The 22,746-nt window shown below is 47.6% G+C and overlaps 2 protein-coding genes across 3 annotated transcripts in view; one reads left to right on the forward strand and one right to left on the reverse strand.

The window, feature by feature from the left end:
• The window catches only part of MRPS12 (mitochondrial ribosomal protein S12), a 793,384-nt gene that overhangs the window by 220,745 nt on the left and 549,893 nt on the right, over positions 1-22,746 (reverse strand). The gene's annotated exons all lie outside the window — the stretch shown is intronic.
• Positions 1-22,746, forward strand: part of LOC147692676 (F-box only protein 27-like) — a 264,145-nt gene that overhangs the window by 173,648 nt on the left and 67,751 nt on the right. For both annotated transcript variants that reach the window (XM_086938854.1, XM_086938855.1), the window contains exon 7: positions 10,411-10,506. In XM_086938854.1, the coding sequence (XP_086794980.1) occupies positions 10,411-10,506 (96 nt within the window). The remainder of the gene's footprint in view (positions 1-10,410; positions 10,507-22,746) is intronic.

Raw genomic sequence — 22,746 nt, forward strand, 5'->3', positions numbered from 1 at the left:
TAGGTTAACAGAATCTCAGCCGGCTCCTCCAGAGGGAACTCCCAACCGTGAGATGTATGTCAAATTTGGCCTTCCCCCTATACTGTACAGTAAATTATGGCATAAGTATACCAGAACCGATCCCGAGTTGCAATGGCCACAACATTGGTCGTTTGATTTACGAAAGGTTCAGTTTGTGGAGCAATGTTTGTTTCAGCGCAGGTCTAGACAAGATATGTTTGATTGTGTGCGAATGTGGGAGAAAGCGGTGCGTGAGCGTATGAAGCGTGAGGTTGCCTTGGCGGACAAAGAGCAGCGCAAGGCTGCTCGAGATAAGGCTTTACAGCTTGAGGAAAAGGAGGCGCAGGAGAAGAAAGAGAGGGAGGCACGGGAACGTAATTTGCAAACGACCGGTCAATTTCCTATTCGTCGTCCGCTTTATCCTGTCCTTAATAATGAAATTGATGATTTTTCATTACTAGATCGCTCTCCGCCTCCGTATGTCCACCCTACGGCTCCGTCCGAGGATTCCGGTGATGAAGGTCGGGATAAGTCGGATGGAAAGGACAACTCGAGTGTCAGGTTAACTGCGGAAAGAGCCGCGGACTTGCGTAGCCTTGCTAGGAAATTAAACTTGGACCATATAACTGTAGCAACGGTTTTAGCTGAAAGGAAAATGTGGTCAGAGCGAGAATTACTGTGTTTTATAAATACTTTGGCACATGAAGTTGTTACTCGATTTCGTAAACATTCGGAGACTTTAGAACCCAAAGCTGTGTCGGTCTATTGTGAGAATTTGGATAAAGGTTTATTTGCTCTTTCAGATGTTGATGACCTTTTCAAACAACTACTCCAGCTGCGGGATGAGGCGACCAGACTGCGGGATGAAAGGGAAAAAGCTAAAGAGTCCGTGCCGGGGTCGACGGAGCAGTCCAAAGAGTGTCCTCTCCGGGGTTCAGATAAGAATTCTAAAGTGCATGTTATGCCTATGCGTGAAGCCCCACCTTTGTATGTTCCCCCAAAGGGAGATGGTACAGATGACGATAAAACGTCGAAGGATGCGAAGGGGTACTTTATATATAATTGGGTATATACGCCTTGGAATAGAGCAGATGTTATGGCATTAAAGAACTCCTTGCCCGATCTTCGTAAAAATCCAGCCGCATTCTATGAGGGGGTGGAGGGGGCCATTTCTTCTTGTGTTATGACTCTTGTTGATGTTGACCTTTTCTTTGGATTAATACTCTCCCCTGATATGTGGAGGTTAATTCGTAAAACTAATGATCAAACGACATTTGGGGCAACTTGGAAGGACTTAGAACAGGCTGACTTAGAAAGGGAACCTGCATGCAAACCGTGTGCTTTGATTTTAGATCTCCCTACGGCTATTCTGACTAAATTAAAAACTCTGGTGCCTCCTAAAAAGATCGATTGGACTATGTTGGCTTCATGTAAACAGAAGCCAGATGAATCGGTATCTGATTTCTTTACACGCTTCGAAGAAGCATTTCATGATTACAGTGGGCAATCATTAACAGACGATACGGGTAGGCATCTGTTTGTCGATAAGTATGTGGCTAATCTCCTACCGGAGATTGCGAAGCGATTGAAAACGAGCGAAAGTTCCTGGACCACGGCGACCCCTGCGTCTTTGTTAACTATGGCTCAGTATTATGAGTGGCAGGAATTAGAGGCTAAAGAAAGTGTGGATAAGAAAGCGAAAGAGTTGAAAACGAAGGTGATGTTAGCACAGGTTCGTGGTACTCAGTCTAGAGGGAATGATAGAGGCAGGCGAGGAGGGAGCAATGCGTCGTACGGTCGTACCGATATTGCTGAGGACCAATGTGCATATTGTAAAGAGTTTGGGCATTGGGCTGAAGATTGTCCGGTGCTCCGTGAGCAACGTAGTCCGCGTGGTCGAGGAGGTGGAAGGTGTAGGAATAGTTATTCAGGAGCGAGAGGTAGTGGAAGTGATCGTGGTAGGTTTGAAGCAAGGGGCCGTGGTCGGGATAAGCGAAACGTTTTTGATAGACGGAATCAGTACCAGATATCGGAGGGTGAGGATGTGGAACATCAGGATTATGTGCATGCATAGGATTGCGTAGGATGGGGTGTGGAATCGGTTGAAGTGCCAGTAGATCAAAGAGGTCCATATGTATCAGCGGACATTTTGGGTTCTACTGATCAGTTTTTAGTTGACACTGGAGCTACTCGTAGTGCTTTGTCTAAAAACTTGGTTCCAAGGGCTCCCCTGTCTGGCGATACGATAACATGTATAGGGTTCGATGGCACACCCTCTCCTAGCCCACTATCACAGCCTCTTGCACTTTGTATTGCTACATTTTTCAGTTTTTCCCCGTTTTTGTTGTCACCTCACACTCCTGATAACATAATGGGTATTGATTTGCTTAAATATTTTCGAGCAACGATACGTTGCGCTCCCGAAGGAGTGCGGGTTATTTTGAATGACAATTACCCAGACTCACACAGATTTTTTACAATAAAAGACATTGAAGCATTAGCCTCTCTCCCTCACACGTTATGGGCGACCTCGGATACGGATGTGGGACAGATGCTTATTCCACCCATTCGAATTACTGTCAAGGAGGGAGTCTCCTTGCCACGTGTCCCGCAATATAAGATCTCTAAGGAAGGTGAAATTGCTCTGACGCACATTGTTCAGGATTTGATTATTGCAGGAGTAGTGGAGGAAGTTCCTTACAATGTTTGTAATAGCCCTATTCTTCCGATCCTTAAGAAAGATACAGACGACAAAGTCTATCGATTTATTATTGATTTGAGAGAAATTAACAAAATTGTCATTCCCCAATACCCAGTGGTGTCCGATATCACGACATTGCTTACATTGGTCCCTCCAACGGCGACGACTTTTTCTGTCGTTGACCTCAAAAATGCTTTCTTTTCTATTCCTATCCATCCTGACAGCAGATATTTATTTGGCTTTACGTTAAATAATAAATCGTATAGATTTTGTCGTGTTCCTCAAGGTTACACAGAGAGCCATAGCATCTATAGCCAGGCTCTAAAACGACAGCTTGATTCTTTTGAACTGCAATCCGGAGTAGCCCTTATACAGTATGTTGATGACCTTCTGTTGGCTGCAGATACTTATGCACAATGTGAGGAAGGTACACTTGCCTTGCTGTCCTTTTTAGCTCAGAATAACCATAAAGTTTCTAAGAAAAAGCTACAATACTGTAGACCCAAGGTGACCTACCTCGGTCATCTTTTGTCTAAGGAGGGGCGTGCATTAACATCAGAACGAATTCAAGCGATTTTAGATACGCCAGTTCCCCGCACTCAGAGAGATGTACGCGCCTTCATAGGATTAACGTCCTTTTGTAGACAGTGGATCATGGGGTTTTCGCACATTATAAAACCTTTGCTAGCATTACTGTCCAAAACGACACCAATGCCCCTTGAATGGACAGATGAATGTCAGAATGCTTTTGAACAATTGAGGCAGGCCCTTTGCTCTGCACCCGTGTTAGGTACACCAGATTACACAAAGATTTTTACATTGTACGTGCACGAGAAAGATGGGTGCGCGTTATCAGTGTTAGTGCAGGCACACGGGGACAAGCAGAGGCCATGTGCATACTTCTCAGCTGTTCTTGACCCTGTAGCTCGAGGGTTACCTGGGTGTTTTCGAGCAGTTGCAGCAACAGCGGTAGCTATACGACAGAGTGAGGGAATAGTTCTGTCGCACAAATTGTTGGTGCTAGTTCCGCATGCAGTAGATGCCCTTTTAAATCAAACAAAGACTCAGTATCTTACGAGCGCATGACTTACAGGATATGAGCTCACACTTCTGGCGCCACATATCACACTGAAAAGATGCGCTACCCTGAACCCTGCCACTTTATTGCCCTATCCGGTTGAGGAGGGCCAGGAAGAAAAACATCATGATTGTGTTTTCCTGACCGAGGAACAGACAAAGGGTCGTGTCGACTTACAGGATATGCCACTTCCAGATGTGGATGGGGAACTGTGGGTTGATGGATCGTGTTTGAGGCTGCCAGATGGCACGACTTCTGCAGCATATGCGATCACGACACTTAAGACGGTGGTAGAAACAGCACGAATACCACAGAAATCGGCTCAAGCAGCAGAGCTGATTGCCTTAACGAGAGCCTGCAAACTGAGTGCTGGCCTATGTGTGAACATCTACACAGACAGCCGGTACGCCTTCGGAGTAGCGTATGACTTTGGCTTACTCTGGAGAGAACGTGGGTTTTTGACTTCTCATGGAGTACACATTATGCACGGAGAGCTAGTGCGTGATCTCCTAAACGCGTTGCTTTGTCCAAAGAAGGTGGCGATGATTAAATGCAGTGCACATAAAAAGGTCACTGACAAAGTGGGGCAAGGCAATGCTTTTGCAGACAGTATAGCAAGACAAACAGCTATGTCACGAAATGACTCCCCCATGTATGTAGCGAAGTCACAGGCCGAGCGATGGCATGATGCTCGAGCAGAAATACTAGATATCCAAAAATCAGCGTCGGAAGCAGAACTCGCAACCTGGGCAGCAGAGGGGGTGCTGGATGATGAGGGTTGTTGGAGGAGTAAGGACATGGCACGATGGAAATTGCCTGCAGCTTACTTGCAAGCGATGGTCCAGATGACACATGGGTTGGCACATGTTGGAGCTCTTGCAATTACTCGATTGTTAACACGGGTTTGGGAGCATCCTGAGATTGCCAACACTGCCAAGAGAGTAGTGCAGACCTGCTTGATATGTTTACAGCACAATCCTGCAAAAGGGACGCATACTCCGAAAGGAGGGTTCGTTCCACCTTCTGCGCCGTTCGAAGTATTGCAAATGAATTATATCCAGCTTGAGCGTTGCAATAACCTTAAGTATGTCTTATTGGTGGTGTGTGCTTTTAGCAAATGGGTTGAGGCCTTCCCCACGAAAGATAATACGGCTTTGACAACGGCTAAGGTTTTGCTCAAGGAGTACTTCCTTCGTTACGGCGTTTGCAAATTTTTGTGGAGCGATAATGGTCCTCATTTTGTCGGGAAAATTGTGGAGTACGTACTGAAGGGATTGGGGATTCAGCAAAAATTCCACGCTGTGTTCCATCCTCAGTCAGCAGGTCTCGTTGAGCGGTATAATGCTACGTTGAAATTGAAGCTGGCTAAGATTGTGGCGTCCACGTCATTGAAGTGGCCGGATGCCTTGCCGCTAGCATTACTCTCTATCAGATCGGTGCCCCATTCTCGAACTGGCCTCACACCATATGAAGTGGTGTTCGGAAGGCCTATGAATATATGGGGAGTGCCTAAGCCGCGATTGTTACATGATGTGCCTTGTATAATGATGAACGACTATTTGGCACGATTAACAAATGATTTGCTTTCTATTCATCAACAGGTTCGAGAAGCGCTCCCTGACAACTCCATTGGAGAGGCCCATAGTCTCCGTCCTGGTGACTATGTAATGATCAAGTCGTTTGAGAGGGCGAACAGCTTGGAACCGAGGTGGCGTGGCCCCGAGCAAGTCCTTTTGGCAACTCGAACGGCTGTGCGAGTGACCAACAGAAAGCGGTGGGTGCATGCAACTCACTGCTGCCGTGTCTCTCCGGACCTGGTGAATCCTACTGTGCCGACCGACTACAAGGAGATTCTGGATAAAGAAAAGAGCCCAGCTGTGACATCGGCCGAAGTTGAGGGAGCCTTCCCGGACCACACTGTTTCTGAACGACAGCGTTACAATCTGCGGCCACGATAGGAAGAAGATTTTTGTTTTTCGAGACTGGTTGGTTACCGCTCTGGGGTTTGTGAAACGGAAACCGGGAATCTCAAGGGAGGGGGATCAGTTCTGCCAAGAGTAGCGACACCCGTCTTGACCCCGGAGAAGAAAACAACGGCTACCTCGGAGCTCAGCACCGTATTTTTCTTTTTTAGGTATATACATTTGAGACATTGTGAACTCTTTGAACTATGGCGTCTTCTGCATCACAAGACAAAAGAATACTTGGTGCCATCTTGTTCGTACTGACAATCGTGGTGATAGCAGTGATAGCCTGGGTAGTAGAACTTGTGGTGCCTGTACGAGAACATTTGCTGCCGACTACCCCGGCTCCATCTAAACATTTTCACTTCACCTTGCCCTACCATGAAGAACGGCACCGACAGACTTACCTGAACAATAGCTTCATTCAGATTCTGCACCATACTCATAATATGACAAACACATCTAATTGTTGGGTATGTGGGATGTTGCCTGGGCATCAGAAGAAAGGGGGCACCCTGCTCATCCCACTCCCGTTTTCTCATAACGGATCCTGTAATGCCTGGTATACTCTTCTATTCACACTACGATGGCCAACAAAAGGGGGGGTGCTTTTCCGTTTGAATAAAATATGTTATCACGACAGGGATGGTTATCCACGAGCTGAGGGTACTCGATTTGAATGGGAAGAGTACCGCCCCGATAATGCATATGCACCCCGCATTTACAGCAATCAAAGGAACATTAATATGTCTAGCTCACACGTCATTAATGTTATAAATACTAAGGCTGATCTTTGCATACGTAATAAAGGTACAATCCCGGTTGGAAAAAGTGAATGTAACACCACACTTACATTTGACAGTCCGAATGGCATATCATTTGTGGCCTCTCGAAATACATACTTTATCTGTGGTAATAAAGGTTATCATCAGCTCCCTTTAGGATGGTTAGGCACATGTTATGTATCTTTTGTATTGCCCCCTGTATTCATTGCACCACCAATGTATCATAATGACTACGTGCTTTATCACGATTTTGTGTTAAACAGAGTTAAACGTGCTGTGGTCTTGGACGATATTGACCAGACCGATATACGACGACTGACTCGTGTAGTTGAGGCTGTAGCTAATGACACTGCTATTGGTCTAGGGAATATCACGGAAGAACTGCAAATTTCTAGAATTGTTACGCTTCAGAATCGCATGGTTCTTGATGTGGTTCTAGCTGATCGAGGGAGGGCATGTAGAATCATCGGAAGTAGCTGCTGCGTTTACGTGCCAGATAATTCGCCATCTGTTTATGATGCAATCTCAAAGCTTCACAAGATTGCTGCCGAGATACACCCGGACAATGGCACGTGGACTTTATCGGGGTGGTTCTGGTCAATGTTGAGTACCTGGGGCTGGAAGCTACTGACAATTCTATGTGTTGTAGTGGGGATCTTGTTCTTCTTGTGTCTATGTATACAATGTGGCCCTGCCTTATGTTCTATGTGTCTATCAGCCTGTATTCCATCTAGGCGAGCGCTTGCCCGAAATGAATCAATACTTCATAAAGAAGTAGCTCAAATAATGTTAATTGATATTGAAGATGAGTATCCCGACTACGTCTACTATGAGGTAGCTTCAGCTAAACGCTAAAAGGGTCGTCTGTCGTAATTTGACAATGGCCGGGTTAGCGCTTAGCTTTGCTACACGTTATTTCCCTTAACTTGGCCTTACTCGAAAACGCCATTTTGTATGTTACGGCGGCCATTTTAGGGAATGAGCGGCCTCGTGGTCAGCATGCCCTTTAGTCCTTTGTCCGTGCCGCTGGCCACTCGAGTTTGCCCAGCAACAGGCTATTTTTAGTAACGGTCAAGCCTGCGCATGCGCAGTTCCAACTGACCAGTCACCTCTTAGGAATGTTCCGCCAAACTGACCAGTGGCGTTGTAACCCCTCCCATGAGTTGGCTGTGTTCCAAAAATGACCATATATGTACATAAACTCTGTAAACCATGTACCGCCTATCTTTTTATTACCTGTTTAATGTATAAAAGGAGGACTCACACCGATGTTCGGTGTGATACTTCTTGCATTGCCGAAGGGTGCTGTAGGAATGTACCACCACCCCATGGGGTCTTAATAAACTTGTCTTTTGTACTTTTCAGTTTCTGTGCCAACAGTTCTTATGGTGTAAGTGGGTATTTCTGCGGAGCATGTAGGCCTGGGGAACCCAATACCACAAATGCACTTGATGTATGCCTACCTGATGTCATGGAACATAATATAATTCTTGAACTATATTGAACTATATCGAAGAGGTAGGAAACATTCGGTCATCCTCAGGAAGAGTAGGTCCACCTGAAAAGCTTAAGAAGTGGTATAACCAAGACTGTACAGCAAATAAGTGATGATTTCAGTTTTGTTTTATAGTTAGCCCGCAAGGGTTGCTGAGTGTTCAAAATAAGGTGTTGAGGGACTTGAAAAGACTGGAAATGAAAGAGCAAGCATGGGACAAGTTCACAGCTATTGTTGTTCCTAAGGATAGAAAGGTGCTTTGCCTGCTTGTGTTGTGGCCATGGATGATGCCTCTGACCTGAAGTGCGAGTAACCAAACATGGACCTTTATAGATGGGTATCTCTTAGGGTGATTTTTTTGGGAAGCTGCTTCAACATGCTATGGTGTTTGGAGTAATAGTTCTGAGGCCTGGTTGCCCCTTTCTTCCTTTACCCTGACCAAAATGGAGCAGTGCTTCGGTAGTAGGACCTCCATAATTCACCTTGCCTGAATATATTGTCTGTCATGCTGCATTCATTAAGTCTGGACTAGTGTGTTTCATGCCTCACTAGTGTATCAAACTGTCCACTTGGGGACACCCCACCTTTCTTTGGGGTAGGCTGTGATTGGTCCCATCTTCAAAAAGTGGATTAGAATAGATCAATTTTGCTGCCAGAGGATCTCTCTCCTCTGTGCCCAGTTCAAACTGCTTTTCTTTTGGCTAGATTTCTGAAATGGACTGTTGAGAGACCTCTTTTTTGAATGATTTTAAAGCCTGGAATTGTTTAAGATATTGGTACAATCGAGTGATTCTGTAGTGTACGTTGTATATGACCTTTGCTGAATAAATGTTACTGATGAAATCACCATTGAACTTGGCTTCGTTAGATTACCATGTTTATAGTTTGATTTAACTTGACTTCATGGACCTCTCCAAAAGATATTGGGTGGGGGGGTTAATGTACCCATTGTGGAGGCATTGTGAACTCTTTCCAATGCCATCTAGGCAAGTTTGTGTTTCTCTCTTCGTGGGAGCTAAAATAGACTTTGTAATCTTTTGTATTTGGCAGGGTTGTGCTTAATACCTTTTATTTTTAACCTATAGATTACTGCTCTCCAAGAAGTGCCTGGGGACAGTAGAGAATGTTCAGTTGTTGGCTTAGTGGGAGTGTTTCTTTTAAAGGATAACACAGGCCTGCATGGCAAGCACTACCATTGAAGTAGATTCTGCTTACCTGAGAAAATACTGTTCATCCAAAAACTGTCGAACAAACCTAAAAACAAAGACCGTGACCTAGGAGAAAAATGCTGCCTCACATCTAGAGCTTGTGTCAGGCTCAAACATTCTAGACATTAAATATGCTGAAGCTGAGTCTTGGATGCAGAATATTGTAGGAGTTGGTGAGAAACGGCCTCAAGCAGAGGTCAGATTCCTAATGTTCAGTTGTAGTTATTGTCAAGGACTCATGAGAGTCCTGTTAATCTTAGGCATAGCCATATCCATGTCGGTTGCTGAATTGTATGGTTTTGAGAAAACTAACATAGCTATTTATTTCAAAGAAAATGTTAAAATATTGTTCAGACTCCACCCTCCTTCCCACAGCAATACACCACTGAGACATCACTGGCTGCTGTTAGAAACGAGATGAAGGTTACCTCTTTTGAAAACCAGGTTATTAACACCGCCCCCTCGTAATTTTTGCAATACAAATCTTGCTAGGGGAAAGATGCTCCTAAGTACAACAACAAACAAACAAGCAGGGGCAAGGATTACTCCATCTGCAATCCCTAAAGCTAAAAGTCTATATATTATCTAAGCCCATTGCTTTGCTCCGCCACTGTTCTGGTAACATCGCCCAGGAAACGATGATACAGTTCTTATTCTGCCGCATATTTCAGAGGCTCTGTAAATCGTGGCTTACCTCTGTAAAAGAGGGATGTAGTGTAGAAATGATTCTACTGTCACTAAAGTTCTTGTTGAACTAGTGATCCTATAGGAGGCTTAGGAATGTCATATTTCTGTCATTACTAGGTCATGAAAGGAGTGTAGACAGTGCCTAAAAAGTCTTAAAGAGATACCTATTAATTGACCCTTTTATTCTTAACCTTGTTATGTTTTTTATTTCTGGAGTTTTATATTTTTAGATTCAAACACAAGGAATGTTGATGTGATGTTTTACGTCAGTGTCATCTTGTTTGGCACATTTCTAATATACATTAATAATAAAGAATATTGCCATTTTCATCTGTTTTAATTAGACTGTATTGCAAATCTCACTCTAGCAGGAGGGGGTTGTTTAGTCAGGCTGAGGTGGTTGTGTTTAAGGTTATTGAGGCTGTTGTGAGAGTGATTAAGAAAGATGAGATGATACAGGCTCTAAAGTTAAATCCTGGGCTTCTCTTAAAGCTGGTGTGAGAAGTGGCAAATCGTTGACCTGCTGCAAGAAGGATTGTGGAAGGAGCTTCTTGATAATCACAAGCCGGAAATCTGCATCTCTGATTGGTGAGTCTGTTGCAGCCTTCATCTTCCTTACATTTTACTTACTTGCCATGTTTTTATATACAATAATTAAACTGAATATTTGAGACTTCTTCTCGTACAGCTGTTGCTCTTCCCTCCCTTCAGGCCTGGCAGCCGTACCTGAGGATTGTACTGTCTTCGCTGGCTTCATAATCTATTAAAATGATTATTCTTATTGTTAGACCTGGCACCATTGGCGTGGGTCTCCCTTCCATTTTTTGCTGTTGCCTCATATGTTTTTGCTGGTTATAGATGCTTTGGGCACTGTGCCACTGCTATTCAGTGCCACAGTGCAAGTGCTCCCTATGGAAAATTGATGTATGGATTAGTGACTCCATGATTGGCTGGTTTGGTTTACTTGTCAGACTCTGGTACAGTGCACTGCGTGTGCCCAGGGCTTGTAAATCAAATGCTGCTGGTGGGCTTGCAGCACTGGTTGTGCCACGCACAGAAGCAGCCTGTAAAGTGTGTCTCAGGCCTGCCATTGCAGAGCCTGTGTTCAGTCAGGTACTGCCATGTTGCATGGCAAGTGCACCCACTTGCCAGCCCCTAAACCTTCCCTTTTTCTGCATATTAGTCACCCCTAAGGTAGGCCCAAGGGCAGGATGCATCGTAGGTAAAAGGTAGGACATGCCCTGATGTGTGTGGCATAACCTGATAGTGAATTACAGCCATTTTCGTTTTTCACTATTGCAAAGCTACCTGTTCCCCATAGGCCAGAATGGGGCGTTTGATTATAACATCTTATAATCCTAACCGATTCATGGAACTAGGTAGAAATTCGAGTTTAGTATGCCTTTACTCAGAATTATAAGATACATCTTATAGTGAAGTTGGTTTAAATATTCTGTGTTGGAAAATACCACTTTTAGTAGGTATTTTCCTGCCTAACTATCCAAGCCTGCCTATGCTAGGTTGTGTATTCCTTGTCTGGAGTTTGAGTGACAGGGGCTGGGGGATTCCAGGAGACCGGGTGAGCCATCACAGGGCTGAATAGACCATCTGCTTGTAGAGTGAGGGGAGGGGAGCACCTGGGACCTGAATAAGGCTTTGCCTGCCTTCCACATTGTGGGCTCCACCTTCTATGGTGCGTCTGATGTCCCTGGCCACACTGTCAAAGGGAAGAAGGAGTCCTGTAAACAAAGTGCTCCAGAACTGGTTTGGACTAGGTACAGACACTCTCTGCATTCAGAGAACAAAGAAAATTATAGTATGCATATTGGGGCCCAGACCCCAGGACTTTAGATCACTTCTGGGAAACAAGAAGAACCTTTGCTGAGGAGAGGAACCAGAGAGAAACTGAAGGAGGAGACTATCCCTAAGCTGAGTGCTGTTTGGGGGATTGGCCTGCAGTGGTTGCCTGTCTGCCAAAGAAAAGAGAAAGGACTTAGTGCAACTTTCATCATCTTGTAGAAGATCTCCAAGGGCTTGGAAATTGAGCTTGCCTCCTGTTGAAGTCTCAGGGATAACAGACTTCACCAACCAGCTCCCCTGAGTTCCCTTGCTGGGAATTTAAAGGATAGTTCAAAATAAATATAGACCCAGTCAGTTCTATATTGGGAAAGACATGCCCAGCCGGGCAGAGGCCTTTGAAGTTTATATTTAAATAGAAATTTTAAACACAACAGAGTACCTTCAACAGTTCACGTGTGTGGGGCACAAGCCTGTACCCAACCACAACAATACAGAGACCCAGACAACACATAAAAGTGCTTGTAAGGCAAGAGCAGCAGTTTCTGTAGAATTCCAATCATACAGAAAAATATGTGTAGGTACCATTACATAGCATTGCATAAAGATTCATTACACAAGTATATGGTACTGAGGTCGACGGCGTTTTGGACCCCCTACTAAATCATGGGGTCCATCATCAGGACAAAACAATAATTGCCTTGGAATGTAAGCCTCTTTTGCCACAAGGAGAATAGGTGAGAAGCTCACAGGCGAGCTTGAGGTAAAAACGGGCCAGAAGAGCCAAGGTCTGGGAAGGTGGCGGTGACGAAGGAGGTGTTGATGATGTCCCGCAGGTGGGGTGCGATGACAGCGTCAGCCTTGTTGAAGACGTGGTGAGGGCAGGGGTCGGTCGGAGATCCGGAGTGGATGGAGTTCATCATGCGGACGGTGTCTTCGGTGCTGATCGGAGTCCAGGCGCGGAGGGTGGTGGTGAGGGGCGTAGCTGCGGTCGTGGCGTGCGTCGGTTGAATGCTGAAGCTGTTGTGTATGTCCGCGATCTTGTTGTGGAAGTAGGAGGCGAGGGAGTTGCAGAGGCCTTGCGATGGGGTGATGTCGTTGTTTCCGGCGTTGGGGTTGGAGAGCTCTTTCACGATGTTGAAGAGTTCCTTGCAGTTGTGTGCGTTGTTGTCCAGCCGGTCCTTGTATGCAGTTTTTTTGGTGGCGCGGATCAGTTGGTGGTGCTTCCGGGTGGCAAGCTTGAGGGTGGTCATGTTGTCCGGTGTTGGTTCCCTTCTCCAGACTTTCTCGAGGGCTCGGCAGTTCTTCTTGGAGCTCTTGAGTTCGTCGGTGAACCATGGGGCTTTCTTGCTGCCGGGTCTGCTGGGCGGGGTCTTCAGTGGGGCGAGTTCGTCCGCGCAGTTGCTGATCCACTTCGTGAGGTTGTCGGCGGCCTGGCTGGGGTTCGCTGAGCTGGCGGGAGGGTGCTGGCTCAGGGAAGCGGCGAGCTGGTCGGCTGTGATCTTGTTCCAGCTTCTTCGGGCAACCTGTTGCTGGTGGTGGTGGATCGTCGTTCTTCTGAAGGTGAAGTGGACGCAGCTGTGGTCCGTCCAGTGGAGTCCTGTAGCTTGGCTGAAGGCGATTCTTTGCTGGATGAGAAGACGGCGTCGAGTGTGTGTCAGGCGAGGTGGGTGGCGGTGGACACCAGCTGCTTGAGTCCGAGGTTGGCGAGGTTGTCGAGCAGGGTGATGGTGTTGCGGTCGCTGTTGTTCTCCAGGTGGAAGTTGAGGTCTCCCAGGAGGATGTAGTCAGCGGAGGGGAGGACATGCAGGCTTGCCTCCTGCTGAAGACTCAGGGATAACAGACTTCACCAAGCAGCTCCCCTGATTTCCCATGCTGGGAATTTGAAGTGCCTGCTGTTGTGCTGGACCTTCTGGGAGACTACGTGTCGCAGGGAGCTGGAAGTGCAACTAACAGAGAAAAAGATTGTCGCTAACGCAGCCTCTGTCATCGCATCACTGAGTAAGGGTGTCGCTGCTGCTGCTTAGGCCGTTGCATCACAGGAGAAGGGTGTCGCAGGGCCTGTCGCGGCTCACAAGATTCACTGAGTCGCCACTCGGCCGTCAAGCGTGCTTGCGTCGCCCCTTTGTTGTCGCATCAAGAAGAAGACCCATTTTTGTTGCATTGCACCGGATCTTCATCGCATCTCGGCGCTGCGGGTCGCATCTGTAGGAGAGTAGGGTCTGCAATCCTATGATCACCCAGATTTTTTGCTTTTGTTTCACTGGTTTACGACTTTCTCTGGCTGTGGGCCTGCTAATCAGACCCACAGCCTAGCTGTTCTCTCACTAAATTGACATGTGTACCTTAGGTGCATTATCCAATTGGTACTGGGCCACCATATCAGACCCTGTAACTCAGGGCATAGGGGTACCCATGGCCTACCAGGGGCTGAAGCATGTATTATGCCACCCCTGGATGGCCATCTAAATCTGACACAACTGGCTGCACAACAGCTGGGGCAAGGTGGTGTAATCACCCTTTGCTTTAGATATAGTATACCTATATCTAACCCTAAAAATGGACACACAGATTCCTATCAGTCACTCCTATGGCAGGCCTTGACAATCCTGAAGGCAGAGTGCTTGGAATCGTGTGAGATGGTGCTCTGGCATGAACTGAGCCCGTTTGCAGCTTGCGGAACCAAGTCCTAATAGCTGTTCCATGATAACGCATACCATATACTCTTAAGTGCATTATAATCCTCGCGGTTAAATGCTATCTCTGGTATCGCTTTATCAAAACATGTCGAGTAAGGTGTCATACGAATTGGAATACTAACCCCTCGCCAATTCTGGCGACGGGGTTAGCATTCCACCCTTCTAAAGGGACACGACATGTATGTAACTGTGAACCCCTGTTAAAGTTAGCTCAGGCCTCAGCATCACAAAATGGATGCTGCCACCACAGACACGAGTCTGACCCCCCTGCAGCTGGGAGTCCTTCCAGCAAGGGGAGCTTGGACAAAGGGTTTCCTGTCAGGGGCGGTGCTAGCACCATCCCAGACAGGGTTTTGTGTATCCTGGGTAGGCAGGGCTTTACAGGAAGGTGACTGCAAGTGGCACCCCGGTGCTCACTACGCATCTGCCGGCTAGAACCAGTTCCAGGGGCACACCAGCCCCTGGCCTGGGGAAAGTCCGGCATGAGAGAGGGGTGTAACCACCCCCCTTCCTGGTCCCACCCCTAAGGCAGGACCTAGTCGCGTACCCACCCCTTTCTTGAGGATAAAGGCAGGAGCGGGGACCCTTCCAAATTAGATCATCTTTGAATCAAGAAACTACTTTCTACGAAAGGAACTCTCGACTTCTTAAGATTTCTCCCTTGTGGCTAAGGAGTAGTCACCCTGCATCCGCAGGCACCATCTAAGAACTCTGCGGTTTGCTGCACGTCCTTCCTCCGGAATCCGACCGACCAGCACGACAAGACCCGGCTTCCCTGGCACCTCTGACCTCTACCTACCTCTACAGCTAAGCTGAGAACCGTAGGTGCGACGAGACCTCGAGGGACCGGCCATCATCAGAACTGCACGACTTCTATCCAGCACGACCGCCGAGGGATCCTCTGGTGAGTGCTTTGGGGTCCGAGAAGCCCCGACCCTGAGCAGCTCCAGCACCGAAGTCCAGCCCCCCAGCATCCACGAGATCTGCGTGGGGCCCTTCTGCTTTTTGACTGCTCACCGCGTTGTCTGGCTACTAGCCCGCTGGCTTGTGGCCTTCCCGACGACGACCGACGACAACAACACTGCTGGTCTGGTTGCTCCAGACTGGCCCTTGCTCCCTTCCAAAAGAGGAGCACCCCGGACCCTCCTGGTCCACTCCAGGCGCCATTTTAGGTCCACCGCGTGGGCTTGAATTTGCCAAGACTTGTTGCCCCAATCCTCGGTCCAGCGACGTCGACAGCATCAACCATCGTGGGACAGCTCGCACCTCCATCCTGGTCGCCGACAACGCCTCCTGGTCCGTGAGACTGCAGAGCCCAGCGTCGCCCACTCACCTGGTCGAGGTGACTACCATCCGGTGCCATCCTGGTACCAATCTGATCACTGGCTAGTGATTAAGAACTTGGTCCCCTCTGCTTTCAGGTGTCTTCCATCTTCGATCCAGGCTTGGATCCACCGAACAATCTTCACTGGTCGCCTGCCAGCAACTCCTTCTTTCAGGCTCCTGGTTCGCCAACGAGGATTCCCGACGTCTTTTCAGACCTATGAAGCCGCAGCCCCTGGGCTAGGTAACTTCGGCATTTCGGTGCCCCAGCATAGCCTCACTATCCAAGGGTCCAGATCCACTGTCGTTTTCAACCTACCTTATCGGGCTCGCCCGAGAACACTAACTTTGCTTTTACTAGCCTCCATAGACTTTGTCCCGCATCCTGCGTGAGAGTGCACACTCTGCACCCGAGTCCCCTAGGCCTCCTACTAGTAATCTGAAGGTTCAGTAACGTAGTCCTAGCGATTCCAAAGCCTATTAGTCCAGTACTTACCTGCTAGTAATTTCGCATTCCACTTTCATAGTATATGGTTTTTCGTGCCCCTCGGGCATTTGTGTAAATTGTGCAACTTAAAGTATTTTCGTAAGAGTTTTGTTGTGTGCTTAGTACCCTGTCCTCATAAAGAGTACAGGGCTGTTGTGATCTAAATAAATACACTGTTTATTTTCATAACACTTGTGTGGTGTCCTTTCACTTGGCGTTCAAGGGGTATATGTGATGGTATAACAGCTGGCTTAACGCGCCCTCTAGAGTTTAGCCCAAAGACTGCTCTTGTCCATGCTACTAGGATAGCTGGTCTATCGGTTGACTTACAACCAATCACCATAAGGGTTGTTTGGACTGATACATAGTGATCACTAGAATAGTGAACACTGAATATCAGGCCAACTTCTCACATTGGTGAGCAGCGGTTGGGATTTGAGCTTGCTGTTTTTTTACCACACGTATCCTAAGAATATCTTTGTGAAAGATCACATAAGTTAAGGTACATATAACTTAGCTTAGAATACTCTGAGTTCTACTGAACCAGCTGTTGTAGTTTAACAAGGCTCAGCACACCTTGACTATAACTCTTAGCAAGGAATCAGTAGGCAAACAAATAGTGTAGGTAGGTGCATCACTTACACCACACTAGAAGCATGTCTAACCTCTGAGAGTCTTCAGAGACCCCTCTTGTGGTTGTGGACCCTCCACAGGTCCCTTCCAGATATGCTGCTCTTAGCTTCCAGGAGATGAGACAAGTGTGTACCTCCAGGAAACTAAAACAGGGTTCAAACCCTACCATTCCTTTTCTGATTGGTCTCTTAGAGACTTATGATGCTAGGAGGGCTGCTAACACAGATCCTTCTCATCCAGATGGGAACATGCCCCCTTACAGGGTCCCTTTGATAACCATGATCACCCCCTCCAGGAGGCAGATGATGCTGAGGATGAGGATGAGTTGTCAGGGGAGGAGGCAGACAAAGGTCAGGTAGAAGTCAGTAGACTCACTAGGACCAACTTAAGTAGGCATGAGAATGGATTTGGGGGACCCCCAGGGCCACTCTCAGGCAGACTTAACATTGGGAATGGACGAGATAGGTCTCTATCTAGAGGCTCTAACAGATCCATTCGAACCAATGGCTCTCAGACCTCTTCTCGTAGAGGGATGTCATCCCCTAAGAGAAGGGAGCATGAAGCTAAGATGAGGGAAGCCACTCTGAGGATTGAAAGGGAAGAACTTGCCCTGGCCAAAGAGAGGCTTGCCTTTGCTAGAGAGCAAACGTTAAGTAGACTAGATTCCACTGGTGGCAGCATTCTCCCAAGAGAAAAAGACAGGAGTTTAGACACTAGACACCTGAGTAAGATAGTGCCCCCCTTTACACAAGGGGATGATATCCACAAATGGATGACTGCTTTGGAGAGGGCTTGCACTGTACAGTGTGTCCCCCAGAGCCAGTGGGCAGCTATCTTGTGGCTCTCCTTTGAAGGTAAAGGTAGAGACAAGCTCCTCACTACTAGAGCTGAGGATGCTAATGATTACCAAGTCCTGAAAAATACACTGATAGATGGGTTTGGCCTAACCACTGAGCAGTACAGGTTGCTGTTCAGGGATACCCAGAAAACTCAGTCTCAGGATTGGTCAGACTTTGTAGATTGTGCCACTAAGGCTTTGGAGGGCTGGTTGCTGGGCAGTACGGTTACTGATTATACAGGATTGTACAATCTGATCATGAGGGAACAGATTTTAAACAATTGTCAGAACCAGTTGTTGCATCAGCACCTTGTTGACTCAGATCTGACCTCTCCCCAAGAATTGGGAAAGAAGGCAGACAGACGGGTCAGAACAAGGGTTAAGCAGAACCAGGGCCAGAACCAGGGTGGTCAGAAGAAAGCAGACCAGAAAGGTAAAGATACTAAAGGTGAACAAAATGGCCAGAAGTCTTCAACAGGTCCCCAACAACCCAAAGAGGGTGGGGGTCAGGCTTCCCAGAAGAAGAAGAATCAAGAAGGCCAGTCTAAAAGGTGGTGCCAATACTGTAAAAGTAAAACTCACTGGTTTAGTGAGTGCTCCAAGAAAGGAGGGCAAACTCCTGCCACTGCAGCCCCTAAGGCAACTGCACCCCCTAGTACAGCCAGCAGTGGTAGTGCACCTCCCAAGGGATTAGTTGGGTTAACCTTGGGTTCTGACGGGTATGACAACTTAGTTGGCACACTCACTCAGGCTGTCCTTGTCTGTACAGGGGATATGGATATATCCCCTGATGTCCGTCCCAATACTTTGGGCAAATACAGGCAGACACCTTTGATAAATGGCAAAATGGCTCAGGCCTATAGGGACACTTGTGCCAGTGTCACAATGGTGACACCTAACTTTGTGGACCCTGGACAGATCATGCCAGGTACAGATTTCCTGGTGACCAATGCCAGCAACGTCACTACCAGTCATAGTATGGCGATTGTTGCTTTCTCCTGGTGAGGGGTAAATGGCCAAAAGAAGGTTGTAGTTAGTTCAGACCTCCCAGTGGATTGTTTGTTGGGCAATGATTTGGAGTCATCACAATGGTCAGAAGTGGAGCATAGGGCTCACATGGAGATGTTAGGCTTGCCAGCACATGTGCTTGCTGTGACTAGGTCACAGGCCAGAAGATGCCCCACTGAACAGGTGCTGGATCCTGGAACAATGGACCAGACACCTTCCAAGAATAAGAGCAGTAGGGTTAAGGCATTGCCTTCCCCCTTGCCCCAGGTTAAGGATCAAGTCTCAGAGGAGGCTGACCTACAGGAGCTGAGGGAAACTGAGCCTAAAGAATTTGAACTTGATCAAGTTGAATTTCTGGGCTCAGGGGGACCCTCCAGAGCAGACCTGGGGAAGGAACAGTTAGTCTGCCCTTCTCTTGAACCCCTCAGACAGCAGGCTGCTGCTGAGGCTGCAGGGAACGCCACAGGTGCCCACAAGGTATACTGGGAAGATGGACTCCTATACTCTGAGTCAAGAGACCCCAAGCCTTGTGCAACCAGGAGGCTGGTCATCCCCTTGTCTCTGAGAGGTTTCCTTCTCACCTTGGCCCATGAGATTCCCCTTGCAGGTCACTTAGGCCAGAACAAGACTTGGGACAGAATTGTCTCACACTTTCACTGGCCTCACATGAATGAAGATACCAAAGAGTTTTGTCGCTCCTGTGTCACTTGCCAAGCCAGTGGTAAGTCAGGTGGCACATCAAAGGCCCCCCTTATACCAATGCCTGTGGTGGGTGCGCCCTTTGAAAGAGTGGGATTGACATTGTTGGTCCAATGGAACCCCAGACAGCATCAGGGCACAAGTTTATACTGGTGGTGGTGGGCCATGCCACCAGGTATCCTGAAGCTATTCCCCTTAGGACCACTACAGCACCTGTTGTGGCAAGAGCCCTAGTTGGAGTGTTCTCCAGAGTGGGCTTCCCTAAGGAGGTTGTCTCTGACAGAGGTGCAAACTTCATGTCAAGCTACTTAACTGCTATGTGGAAGGAATGTGGTGTCAACTACAAGTTCACTATACCCTATCATCCACAATGCAATGGGCTTGTTGAAAGGTTCAACAGGACCCTAAAAGGGATGATTCATGGACTACCTGAAAAGCTCAGGCGTAGATGGGATGCCCTGATTCCCTGCCTTTTGTTTGCTTACAGAGAGGTCCCACAGAAGGGGGTTGGCTTCAGCCCTTTTGAACTTCTGTATGGGCATCCTGTAAGAGGACCCCTGTGTTTGGTGAAGGAAGGATGGGAGAGACCTCTCAAAAAGCCTACAACCAGCATAGTGGACTATGTACTTGGTCTCCGCTCCAGGATGGCTGAGTATATGGAAAAGGCATCTGAAAACCTTAAGGCCAGCCAAGAACTCAAAAGCTTGGCATGACCAAAAGGCTGTCCTGACTGTGTATCAGCCTGGACAGAAGGTGTGGGTGTTGGAGCCAGTGGCCCCAGCAGCACTCAAAGACAAATGGTCTGGGCCCCACACAATTCTTGAGCAAAAGGGAGAGGTCACCTACCTGGTAGACCTTGGAACTCCCAGGAGCCCCCACAGGGAGCTCCATGTAAACAGGCTCAAAGCATATGTCGACAGGAAGGACATGAGCTTGCTCATGGCCATAGATGAGGGACAGGAGGAAGAGAGTGACCCTCTCCCAGACCTGCTCACTCAGAATCCTGATGATGGATCATTAGATGGTGTTGTCTTTTGTGGCAGCCTCGCTGAACATCAACAGAAGGATTGCAAACAAGTTCTTCAATCCTTCAGGCATATGTTCTCTCTAACACCCAGTCAAACCAATTGGTGTACCCATGAGGTTGACACTGGTGACAGCTTGCCAGTTAAGAGTAAAATCTACAGGCAGCCTGATCATGTTAGAGACTGCATCAAAACAGAAGTGCAGAAAATGTTGGAGTTGGGAGTCATTGAACCCTCAGATAGCCCTTGGGCTAGTCCAGTAGTTCTAGTGCCAAAGCCTCACACCCAGGGTGGTAAGAAAGAGATGAGGTTTTGCGTAGACTACAGAGGTCTCAATGCAGTCACTAAGACTGATGCCCACCCAATACCAAGGGCAGATGAACTTATAGATAGATTGGCTTCTGCCAACTACTTAAGTACATTTGACCTGACAGCTGGGTATTGGCAAATCAGGTTAGCTGAGGATGCCAAGCCCAAGACAGCATTTTCTACCCCTGGTGGGCATTATCAATTTGTGGTAATGCCCTTTGGTTTGAAAAATGCACCTGCCACCTTCCAAAGGCTGGTGAATCATGTTCTCACTGGTCTGGATGACTTATGTGCAGCATATCTTGATGATATAGCTGTCTTTAGCTCCACCTGGGAGGATCACCTGGTCCCCCTGAGGAAAGTGTTAGAGGCACTGCAAGCAGCAGGTCTCACTATCAAGGCCACAAAGTGCCAGATAGGGCAGACACAGGTTGTATACTTGGGCCACCTTGTAGGTGGAGGCCAAGTTCAGCCACTGGAGAGCAAGATACAGTCAATCAGGGACTGGGCTCCTCCAACCACCCAGACTCAGGTTCGAGCTTTCTTGGGCCGGACTGGTTACTACAGAAAGTTTGTCAGAAATTATGGATCAATTGTGACACCACTTAATGAACTGACAAGTAAAAAGATGCCAAAGAAAGTTCAGTGGACAGCAGGCTGTCAAAAAGCATTCGATGACCTAAAGCAGGCCATGTGCACCTCACCTATCCTCAAGAGTCCAGACTACTCCAAACCATTCATTGTCCAAACAGATGCTTCTGAGTTGGGTGTGGGAGCTGTTCTATTTCAACTGAATTTTGATGGTAATGACCAGCCCATTGCTTTTATAAGCAGAAGGCTGACCCCCAGAGAGAAAAATTGGTCAGCTATTGAGAGGGAGGCTTTTGCTGTGGTTTGGGCCCTGAAGAAACTGAGGCCATACTTGTTTGGCACCAATTTCAAGATTCAGACCGACCATAAGCCCCTCTTGTGGCTAAATCAGATGAAGGGTGAAAACCCCAAACTGCTTAGGTGGTCCATTTCCCTACAGGGGATGGATTTTACAGTGGAGCATAGACCTGGCACTGATCATGGCAATGCAGATGGGCTCTCCAGGTATTTCCACTTAGAGCAAGAAGACTCACCTGGTCAAGGTTAGTTTATTGTCCCAAAGTTTGGGGGGGGGGGTCATGTAGGAGAGTAGGGTCTGCAATCCTATGATCACCCAGATTTTTTGCTTTTGTTTCACTGGTTTACGACTTTCTCTGGCTGTGGGCCTGCTAATCAGACCCACAGCCTAGCTGTTCTCTCACTAAATTGACATCTGTACCTTAGGTGCATTATCCAATTGGTACTGGGCCACCTTATCAGACCCTGTAACTCAGGACATAGGTGTACCCAGGGCCTACCAGGGGCTGAAGCATGTATTATGCCACCCCTGGATAGCCATCTAAATCTGACACAACTGGCTGCACGACAGCTGGGGCAAGGTGGTGTAATCACCCTTTGCTTTAGATATAGTATACCTATATCTAACCCTAAAAATGGACACACAGATTCCTATCAGTCACTCCTATGGCAGGCCTTGACAATCCTGAAGGCAGAGTGCTTGGAATCGTGTGAGATGGTGCTCTGGCATGAGCTGAGCCCGTTTGCAGCTTGCGGAACCAAGTCCTAATAGCTGTTCCATGATAACGCATACCATATACTCTTAAGTGCATTATAATCCTCGCGGTTAAATGCTATCTCTGGTATCGCTTTATCAAAACATGTCGAGTAAGGTGTCATACAAATTGGAATACTAACCCCTCGCCAATTCTGGCGACGGGGTTAGCATTCCACCCTTCTAAAGGGACACAACATATATGTAACAGTGAACCCCGGTTAAAGTTAGCTCAGGCCTCAGCATCACAAAATGGATGCTGCCACCACAGACACGAGTCTGACCCCCTGCAGCTGGGAGTCCTTCCAGCGAGGGGAGCTTGGACAAAGGGTTTCCTGTCAGGGGCGGTGCTAGCACCATCCCAGACA

This window comes from Lissotriton vulgaris, chromosome 9 (genome assembly GCF_964263255.1).
Source record: "Lissotriton vulgaris chromosome 9, aLisVul1.2, whole genome shotgun sequence".
Taxonomy (NCBI): Eukaryota; Metazoa; Chordata; class Amphibia; order Caudata; family Salamandridae; genus Lissotriton; species Lissotriton vulgaris.